The sequence below is a fragment of the Lissotriton vulgaris genome, chromosome 6, assembly GCF_964263255.1.
Source record: "Lissotriton vulgaris chromosome 6, aLisVul1.2, whole genome shotgun sequence".
Classification (NCBI taxonomy): Eukaryota; Metazoa; Chordata; class Amphibia; order Caudata; family Salamandridae; genus Lissotriton; species Lissotriton vulgaris.
In genome coordinates this window covers 197,525,155-197,547,050 of record NC_141694.1, presented here as the reverse complement: position 1 = coordinate 197,547,050, position 21,896 = coordinate 197,525,155, and the positions used below count along the sequence as shown (strand labels likewise).

Sequence of the window (21,896 nt, the reverse complement as noted above, 5' to 3'; positions counted from 1 at the left end):
TTCTATTCCATGATACCAAGTCGAGCTGGTTTAGGGACCAGATCACTACCCCCTCAAGAGTGACTGGCTTTCCAGTAGAGTAATTTTTACCTAAATACTTGTCAACCGTGGAGGTACCGTTATGAAAACCTGCTTGTAGGGGGCTTAGGATCTCATTGACCTCCATCCACTCTTGTAATCTACCCAAGAATACACTTCAGAATAGTTTATGAACTGAGTCAATAAGACTGATGGGTCTCTAGTTAGTTGGCAACAGGGGGGTGGCTTTGTTGTAAAGGTGTATGATTTGGGCCCCAGAATTATTGGATGGAGGAGGGAGGTGGGAGGAATTTGAATACCTCCTAGAACGGCCTTGAAAAGTAGCTTGAAATAGGGCTCCCAAAAATCTGTCAGGAATAGATCACTAGATATTTTATAGCGGCCAGGAGCTTTATTGGGAGACAATCTTTTTAATAGCAAAGATTAGTTTTCTAGTAACACCCTTCGCCCCCCCCCCCCCCCCCCCCCTCGACACAGGGGAATCCAGGATGGAGTGACTGGTCTGTCTCTCACCAGGTTCCGTTACCCAGAATCCCTTGCAAACCTCAAACTTTGTAAAAAAAACTTTTAGAACACCTTTTCCTCACATTTCTGTGGTGGAAAGTTCTGGACCTTGAGTGGATCCACAAAATTCCACCCATTGCGCATTCCCCAAAATTTTCCGAGAAAAACAGTATGTCACTTGTGTGGGTAAGCCTAGTGCCTGAGACAGGAAACCTCCCAAAACGCAAGGTGGACACACCACATTTTCACAGTGAAAACTAACCTCTTGCTGTAGATTTTGAACCATAGCTCTGCCGGCACCTAGGGAAACCTACCAAACCTATTCATTTTTGATAAGTAGACACCAGGGGGAATCCAGGATAGGGTGATTTGTCTGTGGCTCACCAGGTTGTTACCCAGAATCCATTGCAAACCTCAAACTTTGTGAAACAAAAACACCTTTTCCTCACATTCATGATGGAAAGTTCTGGGATCTGTGTGGATCCACAAAATTACTCCCACCCTGCATTTCCCAAAGTCTTCTGAGAACAAGCATTTGCAATGCAATAGGTCTCGCATTACTTAAAGTTTAAGCTAATTATGTTGCATTAATTAGAACGCCAATAGCTCAAACTTTTAGTAATGCGCCAATTCTTGCATTGCAAATACTTAGGGACTGAAGGGGAGGCCGGTAACAAGAGAGAACACCAACAGGGAGACCACAAGGAAAAAGGCGGAGAGGGGTGGGGGTCGTGTGAGGAGATGCCAGCGCACAGCTGTGAGGAATGGTGGATCGATGGGCAAAATTGAGGGAGAGCTTGATGTGGGGGGTGGGGATGCGTACAGGGAGATTATGACATGTGTTTCCGGAGCGTCAGGACTCACTCCTAGCTTGCACTCCTTTTTATTTTCCTCAAATAATTACTCAATTGTTTTGTTTAGTTGTTTGCAAATTTTATTTTCATTTCCAAACGTTATTAGTTAGCGAGTTTCTTTTTTCATGTAACATTTCATTTTCTGTGCAATGTTTTTCTCTCAATTTGTATTTCAAACCCAATGCATTTCAAGCGATAACGCCCTTCTTCAGGGGATTTCCTTTGTCTTGTATTTTTCCCCATATCATGAAATTCAAATTTCTATTCATATTGCTACTACCCCATCTGCCTCCTTGGGGAGGGGGGCAGAAAGACTGGCATTTTCTGGGGGGTGGGTATTGAAATGCATTCTGGGCAACTCTCGAACTTTGAGGGAATTAAATCCCTAGTGCCTAGGGGAGAAGCTATTGCCTTTGGTTGCCTCCTAGCCACAGGAGTTGCTTCTTGTCATTAGTATACAGGCTCAAACAGTGTGATTTCTAGGTATCTGTAGCCATGTTCTTTTCTATGGTAGTGATGCCCTCGCTAGTACTTTACTTTATTCAGTTATTACAGCCATCAAAGTTTCCAACACAACATTAAAAGATCAGTATCAATGCGTAGACAGATTGGATTATTGCAAAGTAGAACATTCCAGTGGAGGCTAAAGGCTGTGAGCACCTCCAGCACAAGAGGAATAGAACTAATTTCAAGTACAATAAAAACTGTGCAATAGTAATAACCAGACAATAAAAAGATAAAACATGGGTAAGAGGTATCCATATACAAAGGTAGCAGCTGTATATGAGTCTGCCCTCATCCGGGACATACCCAGGTTTTAAGTGTCAAGTGCTTCAAAATCAATTAACATCTAGTACAACAATATTTTAGCAAGGATCAAACAAATAGCGCCATAAGCGGTAATATAGGTTATCAACCCTCATGAGGGACATAATTAGGTTTAAAGTGCCTATTTTGCTTCAAAATCCGTTGACATCTGGTACCACATTAGTTTAACAATAATTAGACAGATAGCACCATGAGTGGCATCAGTATAAAAATAAATATACAAGCCTAAACTACAATAAAACGCAATACAATCAATACAAAAGAGGAAACAATTCATTATTACAAAAATAAAAATCATTACACTGGTTTGCTTTTTAAAATTACATTGCGTTTATACCAAACGGTCTCTAAAAATTTACTAACAGCTAAAACAGTTCTAAAAGAGAGATCGGTCTTTAGGATCCTCGGGGCTATTTGATAACGTGTAATCCCCGGTTCAAGACAAATTGGAATAATCCACCTCCTGAGGGGGTAGGAATACACTGGGCAGGAGAATAGTAGATGTGATTTGTTTTTGTCACCCTGATTACACATTGGACAGGTCAACGTTAAATGTACTTTATTCCATTTATGTGTAAACGATCTGATCGGTAGTGTCCCTAGACAAAACCGTAGAAAATGGCTTTTAGGGAAAGCAGAGGTATAAAATCCAGGTTTTCCTAAAAAAAAAAAAAAATGTATTGGTCAGAGATCCTACAGAACTTCTTAGCAAACCTTCATTAATAAAATCCCAATAGGTGGTTTTAAGTAGGAGCATGTCAATATACTTTAGTGGGATCAGGTCAGAATCTATGGAAACCTAACTTTCCCATCCACGAAAACATGTCTGATCCATGAGAGCGATCTAGCGCCTGATAGATTAAGAACTTCACTCACAGAATCCCTTTAATTTACAAGCTCTGGTGTAGACCAGAGATGGACATAGTAAACAAGTATTTTCAGGGCTGCCAAATGAGTTATTCTTTTTAGTCCCAATTCGAAATACAATGGGATAACGGTTCTGCTATGAGGGAGACAATTCTTTCCTAGCAAAACTATTTTCTACTAGTGCAAAGGGCTGTGCATCAACACAGCCCCAACCTTCGCCCCATAGAGAGCACCCCCTTGCGCCTTGGCACAATAAATCTTCAGAACTGGGGAATACTACGTGGGACACTTTTCTTTTGCACCCTCAAAATTGCATTAGACCTATGCTTGATAAGAAGTTTACTTTTCATAATCTGGTCAAGCCACTTAAAACTATCCATGAACCGGACTTCTAAATAATCAACATTGTCAACCCTCTCAAGGACCTCATTAGCAACCTGAATAGTTTTTTTTACCTCTCCTGAACCCCTTACCCAATATCAAAATGTTTTATTAACCTCAAGGTTGATACCCCTTTCTTTGCAGAAGCCTAAAATGTGTTAACCAGGGTCTGCAGACCCATGGGAGACTTAGAAATGAGTAATGAGGCATCAGCAAATTATAAAATCGGTACCTTCCTGTTTTTAAGCACAGGGGAGTCATTTACACAATGTTCCAAATCCTTGACTACGTCATTTAGATAGAGGGAAAAAAAAAGTAAGGGCGAGCACACAGCCTTGCCCGACTACCCGTTCAATTAGAATGCAATCTGTTACTTCGCCACTCTGTCCCCAGTGTACTTGGGCATAAATATTCTTGTGTAACTTGCTCAGTAGATGTACAAGATCTCTGGGGACATCTAGGTTAAGCAGGACCTGCCACAAATCGCAACGGGAATGAGATCAAAGGCAGCTCTAAGTTCTATAAACGCGACATAGCATACCCTGGCGTAAAAGCACAATTTTCAAGTGCAATAACGAAAACCTAAAAATCCGGTCCATAGTACTAATTTTCGATCTAAAACCAGCTTGGAAGTGAGAGAATATTTGTTTTTCATCCATCCATTTTGTTAGTTTGTTAGACCATGAGCACAATCCACACCGGCTCTCCGTCAGACCCATTCACGCACCACGTCTTCAACAAAGCAAGCAGCTCCATTGTGCCCCACCTACGCAACGTCATCATCCTCTCCCTTGAGACCGCGACCTTCCTTAAGAGCTGGAAACACACAGATCAACGTCCTATTCAAAAAACCCAAGCCAGACCCAAGAGACCTCCATAACTTCTGACCCATCTCTCTGTTCCCCTTACCGGCCAAGGTCATCGAGAAAATCGTTAAGAGACAGCTAACCCGATACCGCAAAGAGAACAGAATCCTGGACCCTTCCCAGTCAGGGATCCGCAGCAACCACAACACCGAGACCGCCCTCATCGCCGCCACCGGCATGACCCTACTAGACAACAGGGAGACTGCAGCACTCATCCTCCTAGACCTCTCCGCCGCCTTCAACACCGTCTGCCACCGCGCACGCCTCCACGCGGCAGGGATCCAAGACAAAGCTCTGGAAGGGACCACCTCCGGCAGAAGCCAGAGCGTCCGCCTCCCCCCGTTCCGAAGCCTCAGAGATCATCTGCGGCATACCCCAAGGATCCTCCCTCAGCCGACACGGTTTAACTTTTACATGGCCCCGCTTGCACACGTCACCTGACAGCACAACCTCAACATAATCTCCTACGCCGACGACACTCAACTGATCCTCTCCCTCGGCAAGGACCCCATCACCGCCAAAGCCAACCTCCAAGATGGAAGGAAGGCAGTCGCCAACTGGATGAAGGTCAGCCCTCTGAAGCTGAACTCTGACAAGACGGAGGTCCTCATCCTCGGCTCCAACCCATCAGCCTGGGGGCAGCCCCTACCCCCACCGACCACGCACGCAACCCGAGAATCATTCTCGACTCAACGCTCTCAATGACCAAGCAAGTCAACGCCGTCTCCTGCTGCAACACCCTCCGCAAGATCTACAGATGGATCCCGACAGATAAAAGAAAGACAGTCACCCAGGCCCTCGTCAGCACAGCAGACTACTACGGAAACGCCCTCTACGCGGGAGCCCCAACCAAGTTCATCAATTGACTACAACGCATCCAAAACGCCTCGGCACGACTGATCCTCGATGTACCACGACACGCCCACCGCACCCCCCCACCTGAGAAACCTCCACTGGCTCCCCGTCAACAAGAGGATAGTCTTCAAGCTCCTCATCCACACACACAAGGCACTCCACAAGACTGGCCCAGCCTACTACAGACGGCTCTCTTTCTACACCCCCAACCTCCAGCTGCGCTACGCCAACCTCTCACTTGCCACCATCCCGTGCATCCGCAAAACAACCACCGGCGGGAGATCCTTCTCCCACCTCGCCGCCAAGACATGGAACACCCTCCCACTGAGCCTACGACAGACCAAATACCTGCTGACCTTCAGGACACTAAAGACCTGGCTGTACGATCAGTAGCAGCCCTCATCTCCCCCTCCCCCCCCCCCCCCCCCCAGCACCTTGAGACCCTCACGGGTATGTAGTGCACTTAACAAATGACTGATTGAGAAATAATTTGTGCAGGAGTCTAGAAAATCAGCAACCATTATGTTTTTCTAAGAATACTCAAATCCCTAACAATGTCTACACGTACAAATGTAGCAATTCTACTGCTGCACATAGGAGTGTCAGGCTCGAGCACCTTACCACCAATTTACATTTTCATTTGTTTCTGCCAAGTGAAAATACTTTTTATATTGGGAGAAGCCCATTTTGCTACACCCCATCAACATTGGGGGTGTTCCCTCCCCTTTATCTCACATATGTCATAGTTAATCCTGACCACAATGGGGTAAATCCTTCACTTCTTACAGAGTGGGGTACCAGGGATGTGTTTCTGGAGTGGCCAAGAAACTCAATCCTACATGAGCAGGAATATTGGTGCTTAAAAGTAGATTACACCTACAACAAGCCAGCACTAGTGGCTTTGTCAATGTTTGTTAGTTGCATAAGATAAATAAGTAACAACTATGGCTTTGTTGACTATAATAAAGAAAACGCTTCAGTTCTGAATTGATGACTGTGAAAGAACTAAAACGATTCTCTTTGAAGAAACATCAAATACAGTGAAGGGTGGCACTGCTGCAGAGTTAAGAAAAAAAAATTTCACCCTGATGGGGCAGACAAACATGCAGAGCCCAATAGGTACAAGTCTCAACAGCGTTTTTTTAGAACTAGGTAATATACTATTCTGAGCTCTTGAGTCATGAATGCTATAAGCTGTGCAATCAGCTTTCTGGAGTGGGCTAAATCAATGTACTACGATAGGCAAATTTAACATTACAGTTGTGCTTAACGAACCCAGCAAAGACTAGGATCGAATTATTGATTCCTTTCAGTAGCTTTCATATGTATGGTTGCATTTGCCTGCATGCGATTCCATAGCAGCCACTTAATGTGCTGACTCCGTGATCCTTCAACTCACTGTTAATTAGGCTAAACGCAACCAGACAAGCATCTTCCCCGTGTAAGAGGGGAAAAATGTAATTAACAGCTCTGTTATACTCAGCGGAAATATGAATATATTGTTTGTGGGGGGGATAAAGTAATCTAAGCTGGCAGTTTTGAGAAACAAGAAAGAGCAATCCTCATTCACATGAGCACCTACCATTCGCTCTAAACCTCAGGTGAGAGGTTACAACGAAGTCCATGGCCTTAATGGGAAAGTTACATCCAATACATGTTTTGGCATGAAGAGTCACAGTGCAGACCCCAAGAACAGTCCAGTTGCGTTCTTTTCATGGCAGCTCCGATCACTGTTTTCCCAGCAAAAAGTCCCGGATTTCTGAAATGCAACAGCTGATTTTCGGTACATTATATTTTGAATTTCGAACAACTACTTACTGGATCGGAACATGGTTTACCTATTTCGTGCTGTGCTTTATTTCTATTCCGTTCTGTGGTATTTTGTATAAAAACTGAGAGGTAGTGCGAATGTAAATACAGCTAGCACTTTGCATTTCAGGGGGCAGGGTGGATGCAACATTCAGAAGTATGTCTGTCTTGAAGGGGTGACTGGGCCAGAGCGCCAAGAAAGGCTTCTAAAAAAGCAACTTTGTGCGATTTACGACCTTAGAGAACACCTTAGACTGCAGGGAAACTGTCACCACGCTTTGGGCTAGACTGAAAAAACCCTGAGTGATTGATTCAGTGACGTTTTGCAGTCGTGCGATGTGATGTGCCTTGGGAATCCGGAATGTTTGTGGTCAGCTGTAGAGTTGAACATCAGTGCATTCTACAATTAAAAGTCATGGAGCCCAGCCCCCACTCGAATGGTTGCTTTACAAATACCAAGCATTTACAATCTTATAGTAAAAAAAAAAAAATTTTAAATTTTAATTAAAAAAAACACACACACACACACACACACACACACAACCACAACAGAGCGCGGTGTCCCTGAAGCAGGCACCGCACTCAGCATGCAAACAAAAAAAACAAGCATTGGCCGCACGGCAGTAAAAGTAACGCTGTGCGGCCGCGAAATGAAATTTTAAAAAAAAACAAACGCAAGTGGTGCCGCAAGTTGTGCTCACGTACGAGACGGGAAAAAGCGCTGGCCGCGTAATAGTAAGCTGGTGGCCGGCCTGGGTAGCACTTTTAAGCCACCTACTAAATTTCTTGCAAGAACAGCGCATGAGCGGACTCTAGCAGGACCTAAGAGTGGAGGATTGCTGAATGATGTGGAGAGAAGCGGGCTCGGGGGTCCCTGGCTTCCTGTAGTTCCTAGCAGTCAAAAAGTTTTGAACAACCGCATTAAAGCATCTAGTTTCCAATAGCAACGAAGTCTGGCCTGGAAGACATAGATGGTAAAGAAAAGACATATGGCTTGACATTAAGTATATATAAAGTATTTTATCGTCAAAATAGCAAAGAAGGAATAATCTATAGAGGATAATTCTCATTGCAGTTTGTGACAAAGTGCAAAAGCAGATCTTTTAAATATGTTGACAATACCTAGTTAAAATACACAAACTATTAGAAGAAAAAGTAGATTTTCAAATGTTAAATACTGATAAAATCAGTGTCAGCTAGCTACTGGAAACACAGAAGTGTTAGAAGTGAAAGTTTAAAGTGACTAAATAAGAGCTAAATATGCTAAAGAAAAAAGAGCTGAAGACACAGAATCAAAGAAGGAACTAGACAGTCAGCCAAAAACCCAAGCTAGCCAGACAAATAGAGAGAGACTAAAATGGACACAGCCGTTATAATCATGGAAAATATTGGTAAACATTAAAATGCAAATAAGGGGAGCTACGGAGTAAAGCAAGTAAAAAGCGCAGCACTGTTATACCAATGTTAAATATAAATACGCATTACAATGGCAATAATTCGAAAACAAATAAGTGATGGTAAAATGCTCTTACGTTAATGGAAAAATTACAAAGAAAGACATTCATGCAAACGATACCTGTGTCAAGTTCCAATAAAGAATCCTCTTCCTCTAGTCGTTCTATTCGGGAGTCCTCGTCAGACATCTTTAAGCTGCTTAAGGACTCCTGCATGCGACTTTTGAAAATGTCCTCGTACAAAGCGTGCTCCAGTTGCATTTCAGCTCTGTTGGTCTCAGTTTGTGAAACACGCTCACTCTCGTGGTGTTCTTGATTTTCAAGAGCTCCTTCTATGCAACAGTCCAGCGCCTCTTGGCCAGATTGCTCTTCGAAGATCTTTCGGACAACAGGTTTATCAACTTCCTTCAAATCAACATCAGACTGGCATTTAACAGTGTTCTTTTCACTAATTAAGTCCCCTCCTGAGTCTTCAAACACAAGAATATCCCTTTGTTCACTTTGAAGCTCAATTTTAGAATTACAAGAACGGATTTCACTTTCCTCCACAAACACTGTATCAGGGATAGGCAAGAAACGCCTTTTTTGGATTAAAACGGAATTTGCTAAAGTATCCTGCATAAAACTAGAGCGTCCTCCTTGCAGTGAATCTGAAGGAGGCCCAACAGTATTACGTACTGGTTCTTTTTGCAAGTCAAGAGCATAAACGGTGTCCGGTGAGACTTGGTTGAGTTCTTTTTCTTCTGCCAAGTCTCCAACAGAACAACCAGTCTTTACTAAAATCTCAAACGGAGGCAGTAGAGCATCATTTACAGTGTTAATTCCATGCAATGTATATGAATCGGGTCCAGCATATTTCAAAGCACTAGTTCCTTCACCCAATAAACTAGCATTTGGCGAGTCCTGAAGATTATAATTTTCTCTGGCCAGTTTGTTAACATAAGCAGGTTCTTCTGGGAGCACCAAGGAAAAAGGATGTTCACCCACTGCGGCCTCCTTTCTGTTGAAAGAATCGGAAACATCCGTTTCTTTTCTCCACAAACATTCACCTGGAACGTCTTGCTCTGGATGAATATATTCTTGGGTCATTTGTCCAACAATGCAAGCTGTATCTTTAGGAAGCTGATAGGAAAGGGATGCCATAGTTTCTGTGACATCCACAGAGATTATATTTGGAACATCATGCAAAGTACTTTCTTCTGACAAGGTTTCAGAACCTGGTACAAACCATTTATCGGAACCATCATTTTCTTTAAGCGATTTAGTGATGGACATTTCAACAGTAACAGGTGAATAAAGAGCTTTATCTTCCAAAGGCTGAGATGAGCATGAATGCTGATCAGTACTCTGGATAGAAGTATTTTCTTTAAAATTATATTCAGAGTTGCAGACACGGTCTGTAAATTCAACCGATTGGGGCTGTATCACTAATTTACTTTCATTATTTGTCAGAGATGAACCAACATCTGTTGAGAGTGCAAAAGGAGATACGACCATTGGCATTTCGACTGTTTCTGTACTGCTTCCCTCACTCCCTTGTGTGCACAACTCACTGGGATTCCGATGCCAAAAACGCATCTCATTATTCAGGTTTTTTCCATTACACTCTAGTTTTACGAGTGATAAAGGCACTTCAGCGAGTTCTTCATTTGGCCTGAAATCCATAACAGTCACGTCCAATTTATCTAACACTACAATTTCATTAAAAGCCTCAACAGCTTCAGAGGTCCAAAGACCTGTGGCTGCATCAAATCCCCAAAGGCAACATGGAAATGCTTGCACGGGAAATGTTAAAAGATCAGCAGGAATTGCCCTCACTGCTTCTCTGTTGACAGTCTCTTCATTACCATAGTCTACGAATGTAACCATCCAGCGATCTCCTGCAGGACACTTTATAACGGCTCTGTACCATTGTTCATCTTCACTATACTTTACAATGCATGGTTCTCCACTCTGAAATGCAGTATGGTCATCCTTTTGGTCAAGCCGATCTCCAGCTTCTTGTACTTTTCTAGCCAAAATATCTATGTCTTCAGTTTCAGCACACTGGCACCAAAAGTAATCAGGACTTTCTACAGTCACTGCGTAAGCTTTTACAGTGTGTCCAATTTCGTTAGTTTTCCATTTGTAAAGCGTGTTACCCACATCAGAAACTTTGGAAGAAAAATTAGGCAAAACAGATTTGCTTAAAATATTCACACAGTCGTGAAACTCAATTTCATTATGGCAGTTGATCTCTTGTGACTGACTTTTTTGCACCAGATCATTTATTAGGTCATTGATTATTATACCCTGGGCATCAAACAGACGAATGTCCCATTTGCCACCATGCAGTTGCACAAACTCACATGCTAACTGTTCGGTTGTTTTTTCAGAAAAGCAACCCACTACTTCTGGTGTCCAAAAAGAAGTGCTCTCTATTCCCCAGAGAGAGCAATGAATACTCAATGCAGGAATAGATAATGTATCATGTGGAAGTGCCTTGGTTTCACTGGCATCAATGATTGCAGTGTTCCCATAGTCTATATATTGTACATGAAATCCATCATACATGCGAGCTTTTAGAAATGCCCGATACCATGAACAGTCCTCTGGAAATAATGCACTTACCAAATCTCCTGCCTGCAACCTGCTCTCTTGGAGAATTTCAGTTTCACATGAGCCTTCGTTTAGCTTTTCAGAAATAGTGGCTAATGCAGTGTCATCCTCAACAAACTGTACATAGAAATCAGAAGGGTCATTTATATGAGAAATGTACACTTCCATTTTAAGAGCAGGTACAACATTTTTATGTGGTAGATTGTGCAACTTCCGCTGCGGAAGGTCTGAATTAAAAGTAGGTTTTCCCAGAGTTGATCTGATCGAATCAAAGGCTTTGTTTATATTTGGGGGGAAAAGACCCTGCAGTTTTTGTTTCCCAGATGTGTCAAGTTTATGACAAACCTTTTCTTCTAGAGATTTGTTGGAATTAAGTGATAAACTGTCCCATCCATCACCCTGAGGATGTCTGGACTTCTTTGCAAACTGTTCTTCTTGGGGCAGGCGGTTGGAGAACTCACGATCTTCATGTTTATTTACAAGTGTTGATTTATTTACAAGGTGATCTTTATATTCTGAAAGTACCTTTTTTTCATCAGCTCTCTTAGCATGGGTTGATAACGTTCTCTCTTCCCTCATTTTCTCCGAGGTTGGAATGGACTTCTTTAGGTCTCTGACAGAAGCCATACCTAATTTTTCTTTTATTTGTGCATTAATTTGAACAGTGCCAACATAGAGCTCAACTAGCAATTTTCCGTCCACCTCTTTTGCCACAACAATGGCCTTCATACTGTTAGCCAGAACAGCCTTTTCAAACCACATTGCAACTGGCTCTGTAATACCTGTTGGAATATCAGATAAACCACATTTAATAGCTTGCACTGGTGGAAGCAATACATCATATGCATTATCTGGTACAGGGCAAAGGTCCTTCTGCAAAACCTTTTCTTTATTACCAAAATCCACAAAAATAACTTCCTGGTTAAGGGTGGTTCCTCTAAGCATCCCTCTGTACCACTGCTCATCGGTGTACTTTGCTAGGCACAGTCCTTGAATAGTTTCGGAGTTGTGTAAATGTTTAGCACTTTTGCCTAGCATATTTACAGTTGAAGATAACTGTTCAAGTGTGCAGGCATTTTTTTCAAGCTGACAGTAAAATTCACATGGTTTTTCTACATGCGTTACAAAAACTTCTTCTTCACTACCTATTTTGATGCCATGCGTAGAATAATAATAAGAGCAAAGGTGGACTGATGGGTCAAGTTGTTGTCTAGGCTTAGCAAATCCATGATCTATTAATTGCTGACAAACACTATGAAAAGGTGTAGTAAGATCCACAACATGGAACCGTTCATTATGTAGAGAAGCTACTGCATATATAGTACACATCAGCTCTATGTGATTAGCATTAACAAATTCTTCAAATGATGCAACTGCTTCATCAATCCAAACAAAGGGTTCATTGCCAATTGGCTGTATTCGGTTATATAAACTGCACTGAAAAGCCTGGGACTTGATCTGAAGGAATTCTGCAGTAATCGATCGGAGATCATTTACAGACACACTTTCCTTATTTCCAAAGTCAACATAGTCTACATCTACATAAGATACTCCTTTAGGCTTTACACCATCCATGCAAACTTCACTTGTAATGACAGCTCTGTACCATTTACCATCTTCAGAATACTTTGCTAGGCATGCTGAGTTATTCCACTCGTATGGAGGAGCACAGTTACTACAATAGGCCTGAATTCTGGCCATCAGCACTTTGAGTTCTTGGCGAGCTCTGACTATTTGGCACCAAAACATGCCAGGAGTTTCGATGTGCGTCACTTGCACTTCAAATACACTTCCTATATCAAAACTCTGACCTTGAAAACTAGACTCAGGCTTGCCCTTCAAAGGAGGTTTTGGTGGAGTTTTCTGCTTAGCAAGGCTTTGTGCAGTAGTGGGATGATCTAACATTATTGTGGACAAAATGGATTGATCATTGCGTTTAGGTGGCTGACCGACAGATAGTTTTCCAAGTACCTCAGTGGTAGCATGGTTTTCAGTATACACCTTTTTTTTTACTACTTGTTTAACCTTACTAGTAATCTTTACAGTATCCTGCACTGGAGCAGGAGGGGAAGGTACAAACTCCTGGTAAATTGCATACCCAGCGTGAGCAATAATCTTGCTTATATTCCTAACTCCTTCTCTAGATTCATCGAGAACTTCAATAACATATTTGTCATCTTCTTTAGCTAGTACATGAATCACAAGCCCCTTATTCAGTACATTCATTTTAAAATAATCAATGGCTGCTTGACTCCATTTATTTTCTTGTGGAATAACATCTGCTAAACAACACCTGATAGCAAAGGGAGGCACGTCTTTAAATTGCAGTTCCAATTCTTTCACATCATACCAGTCGACATCCTCTGTAGCTCCTGTGTCCAAGCAGTAAACTTTCACAATCTTCCCTTGCACTGCCACCACAGTGGCCCGGTGGTAGTGAGTGTTAAACTTGATGCAACAGATCTGGCCAGGTTGAGGTTGCATAATTATTTTCTCTACCTTTGACAGCTGAGAATAATGATGGGAGAGACAGGTCATCAAGTGACTGAACTGCAGGGATTCCTGCTCACCAGCACGAAGCCAAAATTCAGAGGGATCATGGATGGAGTCAATCACAGCATCGTAGAAAGCATTTATCTTCAACTCTCGCCTTACGGTGAAAGCCGAGATCTGAGCAGGCTTAGTCGTGGTTGCTTTGTCCTCGTTGGTCACTGGGGAGCTACTCTTGCTGTGACTTCGGGATTTGGATGTTCCTTTCGACGTCTCCACAACACCCACTTCAGAAGTGGAACGTCTCCCAAAAGAGCACGAGTCTCCAGCTTTGGATATGATTGCCCTCTGCTCTGCTGTCTTGGTCCCTTTCTTTTGGGTTGCTACTGTTACAGACTGTGTAGAATCCTTGTGGCTCTTCCACATCTGGCCCTCACACACATCCACCTCTTCTGGACGGTGGGCCTGTATACTGTAAAGACTGTTGAGATCCTGTCCGTCTTGGCTATATAGTGTCACAAAGTACAGATGCTCGTTAGTGTTATAGTACTCGATCCTAGCGCTCACAGGTTTACCCAGGATGAGCGTGCGAAGTTCCTGTATCTGTTTTTGGCTCCAACAACCACTGATGCTTTCAGAAACTCCAAATAGAGCACAAGCGTAGGTTACTACAGGCATGCGGAAGTACTCAGCCAACAGGGGCCGCAGGCAGGTGCGTGGCACTCGCTCCCTTCGCCCATAATCCACATGGGTGACCTCGGGCATGTCTCGGTCAGCAAATACCTGTCGGAGTAACGCTCGGTACCAACGACCATCAGCTCCACGGGCAGCACACGGCTGGCCTGGTGTCTCAGGTGCCAAAGCACCATGCAGGGCTTGACCCTGCTGTCTGACCTCGTAATACTGGTACATGCTGTCCGAGAGGCGCTGCACCTCTTGAGAAAGACTGCGCAACTGACAAAACAGGTGGAAGGGGTCCAGGACCTCGGTGACCAGTACCGGCTCTACCCCGCCAATCTGCAGCAACGGATAGAAGTAGTCCAAAGCTACAGTAGGCTCGGGAACCGCTGCCCGGTGTACAGGTGGCTCTACTTGGGCCGGGCGGACAAAACCCAGCTGTGGCAGGCAAGTCTGACGGAAATCCTTATCGGGGACAGAGAGTGCGAGGCCCAGCTCCTGCATTTGACGGTTAAGGGTTTGCACTTCAAGCACCAACAACCGCTGCTGCGGTAACACCTCTCGCACCAGCCCACGTAGCCGCTTGCCCCGCTGCGAGTAGAAGAACTCGGCGGCCGCAGGGCTCCAGCGGTGCCGGTCGGCCGGCGCCAGGTTGGCCAGTACGCAGCAGAGGAGTTCGGGTGCCAGCCGGAGAAAGGGTTCGGGACAGCGTGCCAAGTTCTTAGAGGACACAGGCCCCGCCGTGCGGCCCTGGTCCAGCAGAAAGACGCTGAGCAGCTCCGGGCCAGGGGGGCTGAGTAGGCGGCAACGGTGCCACTGGCCGCCCATCTCCATAAGGTACCAGTCTCCAAAGCCACCGTGGTCCACGCCGCGGGGTAGGGCTGGCGCCGCAGCCTGCATGTCGGCGCGGAGCCGCTGATACTCGCCGCGTTTCTCCTCCAAAGAGCCCCATAGGCGCACCAGCGGCTGCTCAGGGTACAGTTCCACAGAAGAGACGAGCAGGGTCAGTGAGCTGCCCAACAAGGGCTCCCAGGCGGTCGACGACATCATGGCGGAGCGCAACACAAAGCACAGTGCACGAGCGCCCGCTTTACAAGCCGCCAAGGCTCCGCGTTAAAAAACTCACGTACGGAACGTATTCAGTGACCCCCACGCACATGCGCACTTAGGTCACCTTCCGTAGAATCGCTGGCGTGTGAAGCTCGAAGAGGACGTATTGGTGCGTAAGGGCACTGTTGAGGCAATTGGACGACGAAGTACAGGCAGACAGTGGTAGGTTGACCTCAAGCTATCACATAAGACACAATGTGTCCAGTGTTGGGGTTTCCTGGCTTTACTAGGTTGTTGCGGTTTGGAACTTTAGTAAAAACTTCAACTACCAGGATGCTTTGTTTTGATAAATGACATAGGGAACAGGAGCAAACACCAGGGTCGGATTGTTAATGTGGGCACTCGGGAAATGGCCGAAGGGCCGATAGCCGAGTTCCAGCTGTGGGCCGCGTTTTGGGCAGCCTGGGGCTGTCTGTGTGGTTAGGATGCCGCCAGCGGCCCAGTGGGTGCCTGAGTGGCCTTTCTCGAGGCAGATGAGCGGAGATGTCCCTTCCTTTCTCGCCCAGGGCCGGACTATTTAATGTATGCTGATTGAGCGGGGGCAGGAGGCATGAGCAGAATTTGTCTCACTTGAATTCATGTGTGGCTCAGCAGTGTGAACTAATCTGCATTTATTTTAAAAATGTAAGTGAAGTTAATAAAACGCTGAAGCAGTGTTTTGCAGAAAGGCAATACGCAAATGTAGGCCACTTTTTTTCGGTGTGCCCAGGCCGATTTTTGATCCCAATCTCACCCTGGCAAACACCCCCCAATTTACATGTTCAGTTTAAACTTGACATCTTTTCTTGAACATTGAACGTTGACACACATTTCAATGCATAACTGTGCAGGATAATTTTCTCAGAAAATACTTTTGCTTACATTATCCATTCGTATGCATATTATCGAATACCTTGAACATACTGTACAAGGGTTTAGTTCACTGTGCAAAATGTTGTTTGTTTTGTCTGCTCATTGAAAGAGCTACCGTAATAGAATCAACAGTAGGGTCCAGGCCGGGATTTTGGTGAAGTTTATTCATTCAATCTTTATTCGGTTTAAAAAACCTTGTAAGATACAGTACATTTGATCATAATACATCATATCACAATAAAAAAAGAAAATTTGTTTGAGTACATAAAAATAGCGGGTGGATAAAAATATCAACACAGTTCCTTTGCATATAATACATAGAATTCAATTCATTTCCCAGAATGTCCACTTGGGGGTAACTTGGTCCTAGTCGGCCCCTCTAATGTACAAGAACACTGAATAAATATACAGAATAAATCAATAAATTAAGTATCTGTTTTTGTTAAAAATGTACACCAGAACAGTAAAGCAAGCAGCACTTTAGCAGCTAACAGTTGACACAGTAACATGGTAAACTAGCCTATTTCCTTATGTTTTTTGGTCTTTCATCTTCCTTATCAGGGCTACGCATAAGAGGAAACGGCTCAGGCTGAACACAATCGGTTGGGCAGTGTCTCCCTTAAAAATTCTGAGCCCAACCTTAATTTGTCGGAGGCCTAGCTTTTTACAGATTGGCTTTAGCCATTTTTTCCTGGCTTTAAGGTATGCTGGGCATATAAATAAAACATGGGACACATCCTCTTTCAGCCCCATCTCGCAAAACTCGCATATAACGGAGCCAGCGGCCCCGGCCAGCCCCTTATTGCAGTTCCAGCTAGTTGTCCTTTCTTTTAATTGCAAGATACCATACCGGAACTTTAAGTATAGGCTTTTGGCCAATGGAGGGTAAATTTCGTCCATAAGGGGCTCTAATTGCATGGTCACTTTTAATTCAAAAAATTTCGAGGTTAGAGTCCCTGTTCTGGGGTTTGATAGCACTGAGTCTCTAATATAGTCCCAGTACCTTTGTTTCAAGATCCTTTTTGAGCTATTTGTAAGAGAATCAGGGTCAAACCAAAAATCACTTAACCCTAGTTTTTCAAACCATTTTTTGACATACTCTAACCATGGCAAATGCGTGATATTCCTTATAGCCAGTATCTCTTTCAATGCTTCTCTGTAATCAGTCAGCTCCTCAGTGGACCATAAGCGGACCCAATAGAGCAGCGGACGAAGAGAAGCATAGTAATCTGTACGTCGAAAGTTGAGGTCCCATAATACGGGTGTCAGAGGTGTTGACCCAGGTATCCCTAAGAGTTGCCTAATAAAGGAATTTTCCCTCACTCGGAAAGTATCCTTTAAAGCATAAGCCCAAAGATCCGCGCCATAAAGTGAAGATGATTGCACTTTGTACTTGAATAGTTCAATGGCTGGTGAGACTGCTTTAAAATGGCTATTCTTATGCCTCTTTAAAATCGGACACTGATTTTGAGTCAGCCTTAATTTTGAGTTCTCCAATTTTGTTTTCCATGTAACGTTACTGTCTAAAATGATACCCAGGTATTTAAAATTGGGGACTTCTTCAATGGGTTCGTTATTTATCTTAAAAACTTTGCTAAAACCTTTATGAGGGTTGATTGTCATAACTTTTGTTTTTGAGGAATTGATTTCTAGTTCCTTGTCATGGCAATACAAGCTAAATTTATTTAAAAGGTTTTGAAGCCCCCTGGGTGTCTGAGAGATTAAAATGGTGTCGTCTGCAAACAACAATGCCGGAACGGCTTGCCCACTCAATTTGGGAGAGTCATGCTCGCAGCCCAAAAGAGTGTCGGGGATGTCATTGACGTATAAGGAGAATAAGGTAGGTGCCATTACGCACCCTTGCCATACCCCTTTCGCTATTTTTATCTTCTCACTGACTTCTCCGTTTGGTCCCCATCTAACTCGTGCATAATTATTGTCGTGAAGTCTAATTAAAATTTGAAGGATGTTCCCGGGGACGCCCATCTTGTTTAATGTCTTCCATAGGGCTACCCTTGGAACCATATCAAAAGCTGCCTTCAAATCAACAAAAGCCACGTATATATATGGGAACTTCTTATAATCGTATAATTCCAGACTAAACATAAAAATCTAAAAACCTGGTCTACAGTGCTTATCTTTGATCTAAAACCTGCCTGGTATTTTGTATAGATAGAGTGTTCTTCAGTCCAAGTGGAAAGCCGGCTAAGGACTTGACGGGCAAAAATTTTTTGCAACACGTCAATTAAGCTGATAGGCCGATAATGCGAGGGATTTGACCTATCACCCTTCTTGAACAGTGTTACAATCTCCGCCCCCTTCCAGGTTTCTGGGACAGGAGCTCCTCTAGCATTATCATTAGATAGTAGATTGATATAAGGAGCCCAAATATAGTTCTCGTGCTTCCAAAGATCACCTGGTATTCTGTCAGGGCCTGGCGCTTTCCCTGGCTTAACTGCCTTGATTGCTAGAATTGTTTCTGTCAAGGAGAAGACAAGAGGTGTGTTATGCGCAGCCAAAAGAGGCTGCAAGCTGTCCCAACCTTCAATCTTGCCAGAACTTTCACAAGCATATAACAAGGTGAAATGCTTGACCCAAATTTCCTCCTCTAAGAATTTATCTTTGCATTCAGTCAACCCCCTGGTGCCTCTGGCGATGAGGCTCCAAAAGGAGGTCTGGTCTTTACACTTACATGCGTCCAACAAATCTGACCAAACCCTTTCGTCCCACTCTTTTTTGGCCATTAATAAGGTTCTTTTGTACTGAGCTCTCTTAATTCTCACAATGTCCGCTGAATCCCCCCTGACCGCTGTAATTAGGTCTGCTTTAGCTCTCCGGCATTCCTGGTTGTACCAGGTGATCCCTGTATGTTTACTCTTTTGGGCGTTATGTGATCTTTTTACCGCCCTGGTTAGGATCTCGCCAAGCTGGTCAATTAAATGATCATGAGATTCTATCAGACAAGGATTTTGGGTGACAGTACTATTTCCTAAGAGAGGGGATATGTGCCTCACAAATACATTATAGATTTGACTAATGATTGTTGTGTTACCTAAAACAACTGGCCACTTCAGGGATCTACGGTTGTTTGCCACTAAAGGGTCCTGTGGTAAGGAAACAGTACTTTTAGCACTTTTCTCAAGGGTTTTAAAGATCTGAGTCTGGACAGATAAAATCAATGGATAGTGGTCACTTTCCGTGCGGTCATCCACCATTAGGTCGATGATCATGGGCCATGAATTCAGAGAAACTATAAAATAATCTAAATGGCTGGGATTCGCCCCTCTGGTAAATGTTGGTTTACTGGGGCAGTCTGAGGGCAACCGCCCATTGCAGGCACGTCGGCCTAGCTCGAGAGTCAAGTTCAATAGTTGTAGGGCACTCACTGTACAAGGTGCTTTATAATTTGTGTCAACCAAGGGGATATTGTTGACGCTGTCCTCGTCCTTGTGAATGTCTTCTAGGCCTATTATAGGTTCGAAACCTCTATTGAAGTCACCACCTATAATCATTATTGCATTTTGATCAAACCCCGCCACAATATTACTCAAATGGGTTACAACTGGTGATTCTTTACACGATCAGTGTGGTCTGCTGTAAATATTGATCACGTAAATGCTACAACCCTTAGTGTTTTTTAACTCAAGTAATAGAAGGTCGGGATTATTTGTATCAATTTGCTTAAAAGACAGGCCGCCTGTGATTTTCACCCATATTGTTAGGCCGCCAGAAGGTCTTCCCCCATTTGTGTTAACTGCGGGGATAAAAAAAGATCTATAGTCAACCTTGAAATAATTCTCGAGCCCCCAGGTTTCCTGGAACATGATTAAATCCCCACTAGCCAGATAGTCATGCCAGGCCGGATCTGAGAGTTTTTTTTTCAAACCTGCAATATTCCAACAGATTATTTTTGCTGTTTCTAAAACACCTGGTTTCCCTGTTACCTGCTGTTGTATAATAGACCCATTTACATCTAAGTGTGGTGTTTGTGCCATTGTGTCAACATAGTGCAGTGGCTGTTGAGAATTTTTAACAAGTGCGATCTGCTTTGGTACAGCTTCAGGATGAAAACTAGGATGTGTGTATTCTATACCACTTGACATTGCCAAAGCCCCTCCATCAAGTCAATCGCAATCAGCTAGACCAGCTAGGGCTCCGAACCTATTTGAGGTGCTAACTCCCCAATTATAAGATGGGGCCCCAAGACCCCAACCATTTGCTGGTACATTCCATCTAGGTGCAGGGGTAATAGGATATGCTGGATTCTGGTGAGCACCTGGCCATCCTCCGTTATGGTTGCCATTGCCTATGGGTGCAGGGGTAATGGGATATAGTAAATTCTGCTGCACGCCTGGCCATCCTCCGTTGTAGTTGCCATTACCTAAGGCCCCACAATTGTTAGCAGATGTGCCCGGCCCTCGTCTGCCCATTAAATTCCAATTTTGCCCTGGAGTAGTGAAACAGGGAATGTTATGTTGATTAACTTGCCATGGGCCAGCCCTATTTTTAGAAGCATAGTTCGTGTCAAACATTGTAGGTCCCCCACCCCATCCATTATTTCTCGCTAACCAAGCTGGCTTCAGGGACTTATGATTGTTGACTTTTTGGGACTCATTGTAAAAGAATTCTAATGTGAGGGGGATTATAGAACTACTTCTTCTTTGTGGTGGAAGAATATTGGATAGAATATCGGGAAGAGCAGCTGGATTTGAAAGATTTAGTACCACACAGTCGCCCTTCCATTTTTTTTTGCTTATTTCCTATCCATCTAACCCTCTTTGCCATTTTGATTTCGTCAGCCAGCCGCTGTTCACCCCCCTGTGCTATCCGCATATTATTTGACAGCCAGTATAGTGCCTTACTTATTAGTGACGGTGTTGACTCGGTTTGACCCGGTGGTAGGGTTGGTGTATTAGCTAGAACTAACACCAATGGCGATGCTTCAACTACAAATTGTGTTGAGTCTTCTTCAGAGCTAGGGGGCACTGTAACATGTGGTGGATCAGTTAATTGAGCAATTGGGGCTTCTAGTGGCAAATCATTGATATTGGGGCCAGTTTGCGGGCATTCCGGAAGAGTTGGCCCTAGTGGGGTAACATCTGATGTTGACCCAGAATCGTTATCTTCCTTTGGACAATCGTGGCCCTTGTTAACATTACTTAAGACATTTCCTATCGCATCTACTAATACATTTTGTGTACCTCCCAATTTCTTTATGTCCGCAGAAAGTTTATCAATCTTGCTAATAAGTGGCTTGATAAGTGTCTGAATTTTTATTTCTAACAGCTCTGCTATTCTTGACATTAGGTCCTCATCCGATATCTCCCTCGAATTGTCCTCCTCATGAGTGCTTTTTGTCTTTGGTGGTGACATAACCTTATTTTTTCCAGAGCGTGCCCCCCCACGTTTGTTTTATAATCTACGACAGGCTCTAAGTGCCCTCGTGGCCTGCTTTACAGATGGTTCGTCCTCCACTTCTTCTTTTTCTTCAACCACAATGACAGCATGAGCATCTAAATCATTGACCACATGTGGCTCAGTATCCGCCACATTTGCTGCACTGGTATCGATACTGACATTTACTGGGGAGTTTGTTTCATGAGCATCATTATTAGAGTCTAATAGCAGAGACTCATTTGTTTGTGAGGAAGTGGGTGGGCTCATGGAAGGGAAAATAGGTGACTGACTCAGTCCCAACGACTGTCTGCGCT

The 21,896-nt window shown here is 43.8% G+C and overlaps 1 protein-coding gene across 1 annotated transcript in view; it reads right to left on the bottom strand.

Annotated features, from left to right (window-relative positions):
* TDRD6 (tudor domain containing 6) overlaps positions 1–15,273 on the bottom strand; it is a 2,323,386-nt gene extending 2,308,113 nt beyond the window's left edge. The window contains exon 1 of the mRNA XM_086926239.1: positions 8,580–15,273. Coding sequence (XP_086782365.1) covers positions 8,580–15,273 — 6,694 coding nt within the window. The remainder of the gene's footprint in view (positions 1–8,579) is intronic.
* Between the last annotated feature and the right edge of the window lie 6,623 nt (positions 15,274–21,896).